This window comes from Pipra filicauda, unplaced genomic scaffold (genome assembly GCF_003945595.2).
Source record: "Pipra filicauda isolate LSUMZ 115617 unplaced genomic scaffold, ASM394559v2 scaffold39_size4671491_pilon, whole genome shotgun sequence".
Taxonomy (NCBI): Eukaryota; Metazoa; Chordata; class Aves; order Passeriformes; family Pipridae; genus Pipra; species Pipra filicauda.
This window is the reverse complement of record NW_024104531.1, coordinates 1,305,753-1,323,225: the sequence shown is the minus strand read 5'-3', so window position 1 is coordinate 1,323,225 and position 17,473 is coordinate 1,305,753. Positions and strand designations below refer to the sequence as shown.

General features: G+C 35.4%; 1 protein-coding gene across 8 annotated transcripts in view; it reads left to right on the top strand.

Moving 5' to 3' along the window:
- PIBF1 (progesterone immunomodulatory binding factor 1) overlaps positions 1 to 17,473 on the top strand; it is a 113,900-nt gene that overhangs the window by 80,071 nt on the left and 16,356 nt on the right. For 7 of the 8 annotated variants that reach the window (XM_039385178.1, XM_039385177.1, XM_039385175.1 and 4 more), the window contains 2 exons: positions 3,468 to 3,598; positions 12,005 to 12,089. In XM_039385178.1, the coding sequence (XP_039241112.1) occupies positions 3,468 to 3,598; positions 12,005 to 12,089 (216 nt within the window). The remainder of the gene's footprint in view (positions 1 to 3,467; positions 3,599 to 12,004; positions 12,090 to 17,473) is intronic. The other variant, XM_039385182.1, reaches the window with a different exon arrangement.

The following is a 17,473-nucleotide window of genomic DNA, read 5'->3' as shown; positions in this document are numbered from 1 at the left end:
TTTTCAAAGAAGTTTTTATTGTATTTTGAAACTAATATTGAAAGAGGGATTATTTTAGGGGCTAAACAAGAATGTGAGGTAGACAGAGAGCATTTTGATTTCTGAACAGAAGACCAGCTAGCCAGACTAGTTTATTCTGTTTGATGCTTAATCGTTCAATGAATACATTGATACTTTTTATACAGCTTTTCTCTTAAATCACTTTCGAAGACATTTCTGTAAATCCTTTTCTACAATTGTTCAGTTTTTGAGTCTTTGTTACAATGAATTTAATTTAATGGTCTTTTAAAATTCTGTGTATAATACCTGAAATTACATATTAGTTCGACTTGGAGAACAAACACTAAACAAAACTTTGCTTGAAATGTCCCAGAATTAGAACAAACTAATTTTGTGAAGTATTTTTAAGACTGTCTTTTAACTTTCTCTTAGGAACCAAAGAACAACTATGTTTTCTATTACATATTGCCACTATGGAATTTCTAAGCTTACAATTTCAGGAATGTGATTTAACAGTTTGATTTTTAAAGCCATGGTATTTATAAATTAGGATTACTACACCCAAGTACTCCACTGGGCAAATATTTGAATTTTCTACATATTTTTAAATTATGAATTTTATGTACTTCATATGTATATATATGATTATATATAGTATTTTAATGAAAGATACATGAACAGTGAAGTCTTTTTTTTTTAACCAATACTATAATTTGTTATGTATTCTTCTTAAGTATATCATAGTAATTTGTATTTGACTGAAACGTAGTCTTTCAAATCTTTACTTGCAGACATCAGGAAATTGGTGAATCTATTGCTTGGTGTTCCTCCCTATCACTGTTCTTTATCTTTAATCTTTAATCTTTCTGGTTTTCACTTCAATATGTTTCTTACCCACATTAGTTTTATATTTGCTTCTAGATCACTGATGAAAGATTGAGTACCAGTGACCTTAGTTCAAATTCTGGCAAAATTCCACTAGAACATCTTCACCTCATTTTTATTCTGCCATTAAATTCTTGATTTTTATCATTTAATTTTATAGTTTAGATCCAGATGTAATCCAGTACGAAGTTAAATGTTTTGCAGATAGCTAGTGCACAGTCTACTAACATCAAACTCTTATGTGTAAATAAAATCTTTTAAGACCTGCTTTCAGTTAAACTCATGTCTGGCATTCAGGACTGAGCACTTCAGCAGATTTATTTCTTCCTTTTTTAATTTTGCATATGATTATAGGTAATTTGTTTGATAATAATTACTTATGCCATACTGCTTGCCATCCTTCAGTATGTGCAGGAGGAGTTTACGCTTGTGAACGTAGTGGAGTGGAAAGTAGTCCATTGTTCTCATGTTACACAAGCTGATCATCTGACTTGCTTTCAAACAGATGGAAAAAATTTTATTGAAAACTTCTGTGTTTTCATCAGCATTATATACAGTTTTACTGTATCTCTGCCATATTGGGTTGTACTGTTTCTAGAATTTATTTGCTCCCCTTTTTTGTCTGCTGGTATCAACTTCCCCCTTGAAGTTGTAGCCTCTGTGGTAAATTTCCTGCATTTCATATTTTATGCTGATTGCTATCTATTATCTTTTTTTATATACTTAAAGTTCTTAAACTTGTGTTACTGTCTTTAAATCATTCCCTGAGCCAAGATAGATTTTTACTCCAAGCTGTTGTAACTTTCTTGATTTTTATTTTTTTTAAGAACAAAAGAGAGATCCTGTAAACTACAGCATGCTTAGGGAGCCCATTATTATTCTTTTGATTGACAGTTTGTTCAGTCATTTAGAAGAAATCTAGAAAATGGATAAAAAGTTGAGGCAAAAGTGATTATATCAGCTCTTAGTTTTGAATTTGCATTAAATACAGCTATTTCAGTGCAGTATTTAAGATACAACTGGGTTTTGTTAGCTTTTTAAAGGAGGGTGGAAAAAAAAAATAATTCAATAACTAAAATGGATTCTCTAAGACTCTTCTTTTGGTCTGTCCTTGAATTGCTGTTGAACTTTACAGAAAGAAATCATATTGATCCTCTGGGAAGGTTCAGCATTACCAAGAAGAAAATACTGACTTCTCTATAATTTCATTCATTTTTAAGGAAGTCTGATATACTGTACTTGAAAGTTGGAACCCTATGGAAAAGCTCAGCTACTGAAGAAAAACTTGTCAGTCTTCTGTTAGTCCTATTATAGTTTGTCAGGTTTCAGTTAACTGCAGGATCCTATCTATTTTGACAGCATTAGAAAAGAATTTTTCCTTAAAGTCCTGTTTCTGATGCTTTGTGTAGCAGTGACCTGCAGTGTTAAAGTAGGTATTGAGAATTTCTTTCTACTACAGAAGGTTTGTTGACCATGCCTAGGACAAACAGAATAAAGGAATTCTCATGACCTGATCCAAGAGAGATCCTCAGCTAGTGATAATCCATTTATTGCCTCTGCAACTCACTTTGTTACTCTCAGTTTAAGTGGAAGCCTATATATCAGCTTCTGCAAAGTAGTGATCTGTAAGTACTACATCTAGAGTCCAATCTAAATTTTGGAATTAATTCCCTTTGCAGAGATTTGAACAGCAGTGCCACAACTGATAGATAGAGTCCCTTTTGTCTAGAAGGCTAATATGGTCTTTGGGTAACTTAAAAAGCAACTAGCAAGTCTGTATACAGAAAAAATGGTACTCTGAATGAAGAAATTAATTAGCTGAGTAGTGGGCTTGCTGCTGAATGCCTTTTTGGAGCCTTCACCGTGACACTGTATTTTTTCGTGACTTATGTGTACTCCAGCTGCTGAAACTACTAAATCTTGTTGTATGATCTTAATTCTGTACATAATTTAGTGAATGATCTTGTTATATTGCTCAAGATGCAGACCATATCATGCAAGATTTTTAAACCTAGTGATCCTAATTTGTTCAGGGAACAAGGCTAGAAAGGTTTCTTTCCTACTTATGGGAATGACAGTTACTTTATACTAGTCTTTTAAGCATCTTGTTGGATTTTGCTGTTCATAGAGAGTAACAGATTAGAAGAAAGGGATTTTTTTTTTCCATTTGGACTGTATTTTTATCTAGATTCAATTTCTGAGCTGAAAATTCCACTGTAATAGTATACTGTTTTTGAAAAGTCACCAGTCAATAACACCACAAACAGAGGTATTGACTTTACTTATTTTTTTTAATCAATGGAAGCTGTTACATTAAAACTCTTGAAAATGTAGATTAGGGAAGTGTAGAGAGTAGCATGATTGCAGTGAAAATAACATATAATTAGGACAGAAAATTGGGAGGATAATATACTACTTATTAATTTAAAGGTGGTTTGTTTCCCCTTTTTTTTTTGTTTGGGATGTATATTATTATGCAACTGGTAAAAATCAATAATATCTAATAGTAATTCAATAATAATCAAGTAATTGCGCTTTATAAATAATAAAATTTTTAGTAGTAATACCTTTTTTTTTGGCAGCTTGACAGAGCAAACTCTTTGTTGAACCAAGCACAACAGCCGTACAAATATCTCATTGAAACTGTGCAACAGAGAGATTCTCAAATAAGTCTACAGAAAGAACATATTACACAACTTGAAAAAGATGTCAGGTAATTAAAATCACTATTTCTTTTTTCACTTTCTCTTGAACTGAAAGTGAAATTACTTATGTGTTTATCATTAAGAAAAAATGTTGCAATTGGCCACAAAGTGGGAGATGTTAACACTTCATCATTGATGAACTCCAGTCTTTATGCTGGAACTCTAGTATCTGTGATTTCACTCATAATGTCAGAAAAAGGGGCTTTACGTTTGGAAAAGCAGCTATGACAGTCAGGTTTAAAGTGAATTTGGAGTTGAGAAGAGCTCCCATGAAGCAGAGGAAAATTCAGGAGAGTAAAAGGAAAGAATGACACACCAGATGTACAAAAGTAAAAAATAAAGAAATATAATCAGAGAAAAATAATAGACTAGTCCACCAACAAAGGTTATTTTAGGCATAAGTAGAGCTTATTCTCTAGTGGAGGCTCTCTGATTTGCTGTTATATTTGTCTGTCAGAACTTTCTGACCACTGACCAACTTCTCAGCATCATACAGTTTTAGATGATGGTAATAGGAAAATGTCTTTCATTATTCACATAGTAGTCCAAAAGTCTCTCAAAAGCTAGAAGAGAAAGGAAGTAAATAGATGAGGTCATTTCTGAAAGTGTATGTTTCATGCTTTAAAATATGTAAGAACTTGAATGCATTATTAACATTGATTTTCTGGAGTTTGCAATGGCTCATTGCAAATAATCTCAATACCCAGGTATTTGTCTTAAATTAAGCCTACAAATTAAGGTACCTAAATTAGGGATTGAGGTCAACTTTCCTTGGTGGAAGTGACATCTCCAAAAAGCAATTCAGATTTTGGATGGAATGAGTCATTTCCTAGAGATGCCTGTTACTCTCCATTAACTGTAAAGGGAACTTTTTTCATCTTAAAGTGCCTCAGGTTAAGGAAGAAAATGGATCTTCCCCACAGTGTGACCATTCATGGTAAACATACCAGCAGTATTCTACTGTGGGGAGCTGGGGTGTGCTCACCACTAGTCTCTGTTCCTGTAAAGGAAAGTGTGGTCTGACAAAAAAATATTGTAGCAAAAAAAGTAACACTTTGTACATCAAATATTTTGGTAAGAAGTTTTTTTCCTCTAGTTTCCAATATTTCTTGTAAACTAAAAACAGCTATTATTCCCCTAGTTTACCTTGTTTCATAGGCCAGTGAAATTCTTGGAAACAGTCTAATGTCTCAGGGCTTTTGGTACAATTTGTAGTCCCTAATTTTGCTATTCATAACTCCACATTTAAAACAAAGGTCCTAAATTGCTGGTATTCCCCGGCACACAAGAGAAATCATAATTTGGTATAAATTGGTAATGTTGGTCTTTTACTTTCCCATAAGTGAGAGGAATGTTAAAGGAAGAGATTTCTAACCAGGGAACCATTAGATTCAAGCAATCTTTTGTCATGAGGATAACCTTTTGGTATCTGCTGGATTGCAGATTGGAAACTGATGAAAGTTTTAAATTAAAATATCCCTTAGGTGATTTCAGATTACTTTGTGGCCGAGTCCAACTCCCAGCTATTCCAGAACTGAATCAGAATGGGATTTAAGTAAATTAATGATAATCCCTAGCAAATATATACCAAGTGAAGCTGTGCTGGATCAAAAGATTTAGCCCACTACTCCTAACCCTCTTAGTTTATTAAACAGCATTTTGTTGCTTTGTGTGTGGAATATTCTTGAGAGGATGAGTTCAGAGAATTAATGCTCCTCAAGGAGAGTCCTAAATTCTGCAGATAATGTTGGTGTTATTCGAAAAGCATTAGTGAAAACACTAAACATGGTTTGAAGCCTGGTTTCTCTGTATCTCAGAGCTGAGGGAAAATTTTAATATTTGTAAGACCATTTAAAAAAAATTGTTCTTTCAACCATTACCTATAATTAATAGTTAATACTGCAATTCTGCAGAAGCCTTTCTAAGTTGAGGTTTAATTTGTGCTACAGTTACACAAAGTATGGGTTTTGTTTTAATTTTAAATACAATAAATGCATTAGTTGTATTTCTAAAAAGCAATTTCACAAGTACCAGCTAACAGGAAAAGTGTTTGAATTCTTGTTTTCAGACTGATTTTTAAAAATACTAGTTTTTTTTTAATATATTTTTTTAAATCTTATATATGAGTACCAGACTCTAGATAAGTCAATGTTATATCAATATGCCTGCACCCTCATAATGAAGACCAAATACTTAGTTTTACCCTTACAGCTGCCCTATGCTTGATCGTGATTTTCCTTCCTTTTTGTGTACAGAATCTGTGGTGGAGGAATGTTCTTTTCATGTTGTGTTTTTATGTCATCTGCTCATCAAGAAAGACGGTTCTGCATTATATAAATCATGGATTCCCTAAGCAGAGGAGTCATAGCTGTGTTATCAGTGCCAGTGTTCTCTATCACATCTCACTTGAGTGTGGAGGGATCAGCAAGGACTAATTTGCAAGTGAATTTACTTTTTTAGTCTTAATCCATAATTGGCTTCTGTACACAGTGATCACGGCCAATAATCTTTTTAGAACATACTCCTAGGGTGATTAGGTTCCAGCAGATTTCCAAGGATGATGAGTCAGTACTTTCTTGCAACCTTATAAATGTTTTGCAGCAACCTGCAATAATTTGTATTTCCATGTCTTTTGAGAAGTTTGTTCGTTGCTACTGGATGTGAGCTTGATTCTATGATGAAATAGACCGTCCTGTTGAAATCAGCTCAAGAGGAAGGCAATTATGAGGAAGGCTATCTATAACTGAAATCTTATTTTGGATGTTCTTGGGCCATATCTTTACCAATTTTTCACAAAATGGCCTAAAGTCACTTATAATGTGGTCCCTTTACAGACAACAGGTGTGTTCAGGATTCTCCACCCTCATAATTCTATTAAAGTGTCATTTCTGACAGCAGTTATTTCTACAACAGGAATGGGACAGATTCAGGCAGACCATTTTGATATAATATTTTTGAGAAGTCCTGCAGATCCATCTAAGTTTCCTTTCAACATGGTCTTCAAAGTTCACTTCCACTGGAGCAGCTTACATGCCTTCATCATTAAGTGTCATTACCTCTAGAGCTAAGGCTGTCTTTGAGACCCTCCGTATCAAAATGTCTTCCTCACTTGGAAGGACTGTCCAAATAATGCACAAGATTGCTTGTGTCAATGGCTGTCAAACTGAATTATAGAATGGTGTGGATTGGAAGGGACCTCTGAAGATCGTCTAGTTCCACCCCTCTGCCATGGGTAAGGACATCTTCCACTTAGACCAGGTTGCCCAAAGCCCCATCCAACTTCTCACTGAAAGGAAACGAGTGGTCAAAATACTTACCAGACAGAATTAATCTCTTAAAGTACTATACCAGAACTGGAGATACTTTAGTGGCTTGCTGAGAAGTGTGTCTGTTCTGGACATCTTTCACACAGCTCTGTGGGTCTTTAGCCGTACCTTCACTGGGAGCTGCAAGAGCTGTTGTGGTTGGGGTAAGTGCTTAGCTGAGCACCTGTCATAGCTGTTAGTTATTTGCATGAACAACTTAGGGACCCATTGCCAGGTTATTAAAGGTGTGGTGATGTCACTGCTTAGGTTCTATGTGAAGGCACAAGTGTATTACCACTCAAAGAGAAAAGGAGAGGTTGTTTAGGGGTAATGGAAACTCTGTTAGGTGTTGCCCACACCTAATGTTCGCTACCACTCTCATTCCCATACCCTTAGAATTCTCCCAGACAGGCCATGGGCTGTGCTGGCACTTGGCCTTGAAGAGAACTTGATGGCTCTGGAAGCAGAACGGTTGTGCACTGAGCCAATGCACCTGCATATATGTTTCAGATACAAAACCTCTGGTATTGAGTGACAGAGCATCTGCAGGGTAAATTTATAGGTGGTCCACATGTCTCAAAATATTCTGTTAAGTAACTTCTTATTTATGTTAGACCACATAGCACTCTCATTAACGAAAGTAAATAGCACTGGTTAATAAGAATAGTGCTATGTGTGAGGATGACTCCTTGCTACTAAGAAGAAATCTCTCTAGCATACAGTTCTTTAGTCAGAAACAAAAATAACACATTTAGCATTCCTTTTGAAAATAAATGCTTGTAACTGTCATGCTGTGGGAAAACAAATCTCTGAATTTCATTCTTATGTGTATAGTGAAGTAATTGTAGTTTGAGTACATAATTTTCTGCTAAAAACATCTAGGTTTATAAATAACTGGAGACATTAAACAGGACTTCACTCATAAAGAGAGGATATTTATTTTAAATGCAGTTACTTACTCAAATTTCTCAGTACCAGTGGCTGGTTTTAAAAGAGGTTCACTTACCCAAAAGCACTCCTCAAAAGCCTTAACTGTGTGGCAAATCTAGAAGACACATAAGGATTTCACTCACTAAGAAGCTTTGTACTGAAATGTTCCTTACCTAAACATTTTGGGTTCTCTAATTGCCATCCAAACATAAAACTTGGCATACAGTGTTAGATAAGTTTTTCCCATCACAGAGTGGCAATGAGCTTTTTATGAGAATATTACCATTCTGTGAAATATGTATCATTTATTCCAATGCTACTTCAGTTTACCTGAGAACTGGTCCAAGCAACATTTATAGAAATACATAATTTTCTCTACATTTTCTGACCTGTAATACTACTTTTAAAAAGTTGTTTGGATTTTTTTTTTAAATTTGAAAAAGTAGTTTCAATTTGGACACTTCATGGATATTTTTTTTAATAAATTTTTTTAACCCTCCTGAAGCATTCGAATTAAAATCATTAAGCAATACTCTCCTAAATCCATTTTAAAATCTGAGCTGTGGTCATTTGCCTGCACAATGAGAGAGCACTAATTCGTCATGTATTCTTTCTTCTAAAGAACTTTTATTTGCAAAACTTTTTATACCTCTCTTTCTAACTATGTGACTTAAAAACAAAATTTGACTTAGATTAATAATTAACCATCTGCTCCGAACTATTCATCTGTAATTGGCAGAGAAGGGGTAGCTTCACTATATGGCTATATTATATATTCCATTTCATGTACAAAACCTTCACATATACTATTTGTGTTGATTTTTTCGATGGTAATATTTGTATCTGAATATAAAATGCAAAAAAATAATTCAAGATTGGGCTATTCAACTTCATGCTGTAAGCGGAAATGAACAGAAAGGCACAGTCCTTATTTCTTACAGCATTTGGAGTACACAGTTCAGTGAAAAAGAAACCTGCTTTTTTTTCAAACGGAATAGAAGTAATAATAAAACCCAGTGATGTATTAAACCATGTTTATTTAGTCTGTTCAGTATTCAGAATATCTAATAATAGAAGCTTCTGAACAGGATAGTAGCTAGTATATTTAAACTTAAGCATTAACATGATTTAATTGCCCAAATTGAAAAGGGTAGTCTGAAACTGGGAAATGTTAGTATCCATTCTCTAGAAAAATTATGTAACCTAAAAATGTCTTACTTGTAAAATCCAAGCTACTTTGGCTTTAGATCCTGAGTGAAGAAAACAAAACAAGCCAGTGGTTGCTATGAGCAATGTGTATGTATATGACAAGTATTTTGTGGTAAGTCCTGCATTCCTGGTACCTGGATTCATACCTGGCTAAGCTTTAAAAGCATGATGGAATGAAACTGAATATTCTCCCAGACATTTCAGTTTCTTCTAGAAAAGCACACAGAAAAAGCAGGAGCTGCACTGCTTTTCAGTTGGTGCTCCAACCTGTACTTTTGGGGCTACAGTTATAGCCTCACATCTCACAAAGGCCACCTTCTCCACATGCAGAGTGAGGCAATCAGTGACCAGGACCGTGGAACACAGCGTGGTCTACGCTCGGTCAAGAAGATCCTGTCTCTTCAGATCAAAGTTTATAACTCTTGAGCTGCAGTGTGAGAAGCTGGTTTGTCTAGACTCACAGATCGTGGTTTCAGAATCACAGCAAGGCAGTTAAGGCCCTCCATCACCAAATGGAGCACTCTCATCCTTGCCTTCAGCTGTGGGTCTCCACTGTACATGGTAAATCCAGTTGTTTTGGTGATCCATGTGAAAAATACCCTTTAAAAAGACTCCAGCTTCCATCCAGATCGGTGAAAGGGCCTACTTAACATAGTCACAAATTTTGCAGTACCAACACGAAGAGCAGGTTACCAGAATGTGGTAAGGGAAGGATTATCTTTCAGCAACAGTTTTCACTTAGGTCATCTGAAAGTAATTGCAAAGCTGCTCTCTGATTTGTTGCACTGCCAGTTAAAACTGGATCAGGTTAAACTACTCTTTGATGAAAGTGTAAGGTAGTTTAAAGCTAGAACCTCTTTGCTGATGTCCAAGACGCTGGTTCAGAACATTTTTAAAACAGTGACTGAAATGGTCAGTCTTCTTCCCAAAACAGAACTTTTGAAGGTATCTCTGCTTTACATAGTCATTACAGGTGTGAATATATTATCATTCTGTCTGGTAACTGCTTTCTTGCTCTGTTACATGTATATATGCCTCTCTAGCAGTATTCTTTCAGAAGTACAGGATTTATTCCCTTCTATCTGCAATGATGAAAAAGCATAAGTATTGCAAAACTACTAAATCTAAAGTCTGCACATCCTTTGGTAATTCTATATTAGTATGTATGACAGAAAACACATCAAGTGCTACTGAATGTTATAGAGTCTATGTCCTATATTTGACTATAAACAAAGAAATTTAGAACTGCTTCACATGGATCAGTCATGTCTCATATAGTTTCAGAAGGTATAAGTAGAATAGGTTCTGTTCTGTAGATGAAATTGAACCTGAACATGAACTTCTGGTTAAGTCATAAACAGTGATGTTTATGCTTATTCAGTGCACTACCTAAGTCATTGAGAAACTTTTATTATTGCTTCTCTAAAAAGTTTGCCAGCCTCTTGAAGGATTAGTTTATGTTCTTAGGAAATACAGAAATCCACGACAAAGTGACATACCAATAAATTACAACACACGAACCCAAGAAAAAAGTAGTACAGCAATTTCATCATGATTAAAAATGTGACAGAAAAAAACCCACTTGAAAACATTAAAATATCTTTATAGCTTTTCATAAATGTTACTGCTTTCCTTTTAAATAGCTGAAACAGCTTAGCAATTTGGCAAAAGCATACATTTTTTTTCTGAGAATTAATGAATGCCTAGAAGGAATTGACACTCATAATTTATAATACAGGGCTTGCAAGGAACTGCCAGAAAATCTCTGGGGCAAAGGAGGATGTTCCTTATTTGAAACAAGCAGATGATACATGGCCATTTAAAGATTGATTTATTTTGTTGATCATTTCTGGATCAAATACTGGAAATATTAAATAATCTGTGTTTACAACATATGTAATTGCTCCATTCCATTTATAAAATTTTAATACATTTGCTTTTGAACTCCTGACCTGTATTCAGTATTACATATTTGCACTCCATATGCAGAATTGCATTTTTCATAGTTCATGATTTATGTTACAGTTTATATTGTACAGCCTATTTATTTAAGTCATGCTCATGGCATATATAACATTGGTCTTCCAAGAAAATCTCTCTGGGTATTTTAACAAACTAGATTATATGTATGCTTGCTTTAGTCTGAAGTTTATTGTTAGAAACTCATGTTGGGGCTAGGTGTGAAAATACATTTAATTATAATAGAACTGCTGCCTGGAATCATGATATGTATGCTAAACAGTTCAGATGTTCATATTCCATAACTACAAAACAAAAGAACAATTAGACTTGAACTTGACATTGTGCTAATAAAGCATACCTTCATGCTAAAACAGTTTTCATACTTGATTCATAGGACAAATTTGATCCCATGCATTATCCTGGAATAAAAAATAAAAAATAATAAAAATACATTTACAATTTTCACAGAAACTACACAGCTAAAAGAGGGAGAGCTGGATGTTATTCTTTCTTCAATTTGCTATTTTCAGAATTCTAAATACAGTAGTATAAAAAGAGGTGATACTGAGAACAGTGTGTGTTGCTACTAGTGATGAATACAACAAAGAAATCCACATTTTGATATAGAAGTGTAGATATAAGGAGCCTTACTTTGCTTATAAAATAAGCTCATTTTCCCTGGAAGAAACCAAGAGATAATTATAGAATATTCTGATAATTAAATTACCCTTCAGAGAAAAAAACAAAACAAAACAAAAACATTTTATGAAGGCTTTGAATAGTTTTTCTGTTTGACTAAAATAAGATTTTGTGTATATCAGTACATTCAGGCCCATTTATAAAAATTTCAGTGCTTGAATATAGAAAAGGATCATTAGGTACAATTGCTCAAGCAGACTTTTATTGTTGCCAGTATTTAGCTTTAGAAAATGCATGTTTCAGCCAGAATACGAGATTAAAAGAGATTATCTGTTGCTATTACTGCATTTCCTATCCTCTTTTTACCAGTCTTTTAAATAAAGAAAAGACAGCTTTGCTGCGTGTCAAGAATCAAATGGCAGGAGATTTGGAGAGACTTCTAAATGACCGTGAGGTAATCTTCATCTTTTAGCATTACTACCATAAGTGCACTTTTTCTCTCCTGGGCCTTAAACCATGGAGAAAAAATCGGTTTCCTTTGGTTTGATTTTTGGGGCTTTTTTTGTCTGTGTCATTTTGAGAAACACAGGTGATTGTGTCTGTCAGGTACTGGAGGGGGTCTCAGTTGTACTCTCAGTTGCTAAATTCTCTCTGATGATTTAGTCTCTGTCCTTTTTTTTCTTTTGTATCCAACAGATGCATTGCAACATGTTTAGAATTTTCAAGCGTTTAACAGGTATCTAGATAAAGATGATGAAGTTGATACACTTGTAGTCTGCAAGGCCTGTATGTGCCACAATATGCCCCAGGATCTCTTTGTGCTCCCCGATCCTTGCAACCAAAACCTGGACCAAAACATTGTGCAATTCATTTCCAATACATTAATTTGAATTTCTTTTCAAGTCCAAGACAGGGGTTGGGAAGAAGAGACAGGACAGTAGTTACACAGGTTTCATTCAGATAAGAGTCAGGGTAATTTTTTATGTACTTACCTGACATGGTAAGAGAGGAGATAAGGAGATTCCTTTCAAGGAATCTACAACTCCCCAGAGATTGCATTAGCACTCATTCTATTACATTATTTTCATAGAAAACTGACTATCCATGCACCTCTTGAAGTCCTCTCACTGCACTTCCAAAATTGTTCTCCATCATCTACTTTTCATGCTATTCCCCACATTCCAAAAGTCATGTCATCAATTGGTCCAAACCAGTTTGTCTCTCCTGACCACTTAAAAAACTACTTTTTCTTAGAACCAAAACAAAATAATTTTACTGACAGCTGAGTCTGAGTCTCAACTTAAATGAAGACTTCTAATTCTGTTCCTTGAGTGCAGAACTCAAATGCGAAACAATCACCTAAAAGTAAAAAGAAAGCAAGTTTTTAAATCATGTCATTTCTTTTCTGAATTGCACTGCATGTTTAGCTGATACAATTTCCTCACAGAACAGTTTTTGCCATTAACTCTCCAAATTGATTGAAGTACATGTGAAGTTCCATGCATGAGAGATTAAAATAGTCAAGTTTCAGAAGAGAATAATTGAACATACTTCTCCAAACTGCAGGTGTCATTGACCTGGCAGGAACATCTGCAGGTGCATCAGAAGTAATCATTCAGCTACATAGCTGTTATTTCTGATGTCTGTATCCACATGTATATTTAAATATTAAATTCAAGGCTGAAACAAAGGCACATGTTTGGCTTGGGTTGGATTTGGGTTGGATTTTTTCGTTTGAGTTTTTGGAGGGGGTTTTGTTATTTCTTTGTTTATGTGAAATGCACTGGTCTCTATTATTGTAACTGCGACTGGAAAAAGGGAAAGATTGTACCCATCTTTAAAAAGGGTAGACAGGAGGATCCTGTGAACTACTGAACTGTCAGCCTCACCCCATGCCTGGGAAAATCTTGGAACAGATCCTCCTAGAAGCTCTGCTAAGGCATGTGGAGGACAGGCAGGTGGCATGGCTTCACCAAGGGCAAGTCCTGCCTGACCAACCTAGTGCCCTTCTGTGATGGAGTGACCACATCAGTGGACATGGGAAGGGCTACCAATGTCATTTATCTGGACTTTTGTAAGGCCTTTGACATGGTCCCCCACAACATTCTTCTCTCTAAACTAATGAGAGATGGATTTGATGGGTGGACTGTTAAGTGGGTAAGGAATTGGTTGGAAGGTCACATCCAGAGTGTAGTGGTCAACAGCTCAAAGTCCTGATGGACATCAGTGACAAGTGGTGTTCCTCAAGGAGTCTGTAATGGGACCAGTGTTATTTAGTATTTTCATTAATGACAGAGACAGATCAAGTGCACCCTCAGCACTAAGCTAAGGGGTGCAACTGACACACCTGAAGGATGGGATGCCATCCAGAGGGACCTGGACAAACAAGTGGACCCATGGGAATCTCATGGGGTTTAACAAGAGCAAGTGCAAGGTGCTGCTGCTGGATTGGGACAACCTCTGCTATCAGTACAGTCTGGGGAGGATGAACAGATTGAGAGCAGCCCTGCTGAGAAGGACTTGGGGTTGCTGGTGGATGAGAGGCTGGACATGAGCCAGCAATGTGTGCTCGCAGCCCAGAAAGGCAGCCATGTCCTGTGCTGCATCAAAAGCTGCGTGGCCAGCAGGGCGAGGAAGAGGATTCTGCCCCTCTATTGCGCCCTGGTGAGACCCCATCTGGAGCACTGCATCCAGCTCTGGGGTCCCCAGCACAGGAAGGACATTGACCTGTTGGAGCAAGTCCAGAGGAAGGACACCAAGATGATCAGAGGGCTGGAGCAGCTTTCCTATAAGGAAAGGCTGAGAGAACTGGGATTGTTTGGCCTGGAAAAGAGAAGGTTTCAGGGTGACCTAATTGTGGCCTTCCAGTACCTGAAAGGAGCCAGCAAGAAAGATGGAGAGAGATTTTTCACAAGGGCATGTAATGATAGGATAAGGGGGAATGGTTTCAAACTGAGAGGAGGTTTAGATTAGTTACTGGAAGAAATTAATTTCTGTGAGGGTGGTGAGGACTGGAACAGTTTGCCCAGAGAGGTTATGGATGCCCCATCCCTGGAAGTGTGATGGCCAGGTTGGATTGGGCTTTGAGCATTCTGGTCTCCCCTTGCCCATGGCCAGGGGCTTGGAACTAGATGATCCCTTCCAACCCAAACCATTTTGTGATTTAAACATTTCTAGATAATTTCTAAGCCTTATTATTATATTCATGCTTTATCATATTCTTGTATTAATTATATGAAAAATACTGTGAGGAAACATAATTCTATAAAAATGTAGTGGATTTTCTATGATAGGCTCTTAGCAGGCTGATTTCAAATTAATTTCTTTCAAAGTTTCCTGTTCCTAGTCCTTTTCTCCCAGGTAGGGCTGCTGCCAAATAGTTATGTTCTCAAAGTAGTTACACCTTGGGTTCCTCATTTTAGTAGTGTCATTGGCATGCATTGCAGCTAATTACAAACAGTAGTAAATTATAAAGAAAGGTAAAATTTAGTAATGTTTTCTAAGAAAGCTGTGAAAGTTCTAACTCAAAGGTGTGCAACATTGTTTACATCCAAACAACATTAGTCCCTGTAAGTACCCTCCTAATCTCTTCCTAATATGCAGCAGTTTGCTTCTTTGTGTCATTTCACCACTTAAGATTTTCAAACTGTGCAAAACGATCAGGAAGGGCTTGATTAAAAAAGAAAGCAAATACTTGAGTCTGAAACAGACTTTATCTTTGATGTTCCTCATACCCTGAATGTTTGAATTGAGCAAATATTTCCAAAATTATTACTGTTTTCTCAAATTTCTTTTTACATCTATTAAAAATAGGCCACATTAGTCATACTGGTTTTGCCAAACAGTGATAATGGTTTTTAAAGACAGCTATGCAGAAAAGGATATAAACACTAAAAAAGAAACACTAGAAGTCTCATATTTGAGGGAAGAAAATTACAAAATGCCAGTACTATGCACAAAAATAACACCTAAGAAACAAAAAATAAGCTAAAATTGTTTCCAGAAAATGTGTGAAAATAACAAATAGCTTTTTATTTGTGTGTGTAAGTTTAAATTCTGTCATTTCTGTTTATTCCTAGTGCAACCTTTTATTTTTTACTTTTGATACGTACTTCTTCCATTAGTTTTACAGTCTTTGAATTTCTCTAAAAGGCAACTATCTCGTGCTTTAAAATCTTTGTACAGGATAGGGCAACTTAGTTTGTAGTGAGTTAGTCTTCAATTATATTTTTTTTGTCATCATAATAAAAAAGTTAAATTTTCTTATCTTGAGTTAGTAAAGAGTTAACTGCTTTTAAACAAGGTGTGTGTTTTTAAGTAAAAGTGATATGCAACCTGTAAATACAGATTTATTCAATTGGAAAAAAAATATGAATTATGGGTTTATGTGTTGTGTTCATGCTATCATGTAAAATGGTTACTATCAGTCTCGTTTAGTCATTGCACATACTAAGCTGTCATGTCTTGTTAGGAATTATCTTGTTGCCTTCATGTTTGCAAGTAGAACATTAGAATTCTTGAATAGATAAACCCAAGATATTCATATTTAACATAAAATGAAGTTTAGGTATGTTAAAAGTACAAGCAAAATGCCAGAACAGTGTTAGTGCTGTCTTCCAACATGTTTCAATAAGTGTACAATTTTGACTTAAGGTATTCCAGCCTGTGTGGTCTCAGAATGTGTTAACTCTTTTTAATGCAATGTTAGAGTTTGAGGGATTGGGGTTTTTTATTTCTGTCTTTTTGTGATATCAGCTGGATTCGTAATGTTGCTTTGGAGGCAATTATAGCATTTTATACACTTTTTTAAAAAAGAACTTACATTCATGTTTAATCTTACTTCTCTTTTCACAGATTTTAATTTTGGAAGAAAAAAGTTAAACTTTGAATCTTGAAAGAATTTATATAGGACTCTTACATGGGCTCTTTTATTACAGGAAAAAAATGACACTAGATATTAATGTAATAAAATAGCTCATTATTTAAAATTATGTAGACATCTAATTTGATGATGATTATTATATTTTGCTGTGGGAAATCAAAGTGAAAACTAGTCACTATACAAAGTCTTTAAAGTTTGTGTCCATCCATGAAGAAGAATAATGGAAGCTTTTGTTTTTTTCAGCTATATTCTTGTCCTGCTACTTCCTTTTTTCCTGAATTAATTATTAAATGAACATGGAAAACTTTTTAATCCAGCTTTTCATTTAGATCACTGAGAATCAGCTGGTAGGATAAAATTTCTTCTTCATATAGATAAATGCAAACTTTCCTATTTGAGAGGGAGCTCAATGGCATTATCTTGAATGGTCAGTATCCAGGATCATGTTGAGATTATGTTCTTAGAGGTTCATAATAAAGCCTTCCCTGTGCCACTGCCATCTCTGAAGGAACTGGGGTATGCAGTATCCTGGTGCCATTTGTAAGTCCCTTCATGCAAGACAGCAAGTACAGTTAGTACAGCCAAATTTTTCAGTTGATTTTAGAATAAGATATTTTATATGTTTTGCAAGATATTATTTGTTTTTCCAGATTCATCAGAAGAGCATAAAACATTGTTTGGAGGAACAATGGAGTCTCCCATTAATAAGCTTCTAGTAAACAGTGTGGGTTTTTTTTAAAAAAAGAGTATTTCAAATCCAGATTAATTTTTTTTAGCATTATTATTTGTAGTCTGTGTTCTCTTTTTAATCAGCTGAACTTTACACTTTTGACCCTCTAACTAGGATAACCAAACCACACCAAAAAAACCCCCTAAGTTGTAGTCTTGACTCTTCCCACTAACTAACTGCACCTCTTATCCCAGAGTTGGACTTTGTTGCCCTAGAGTCTTTGTAC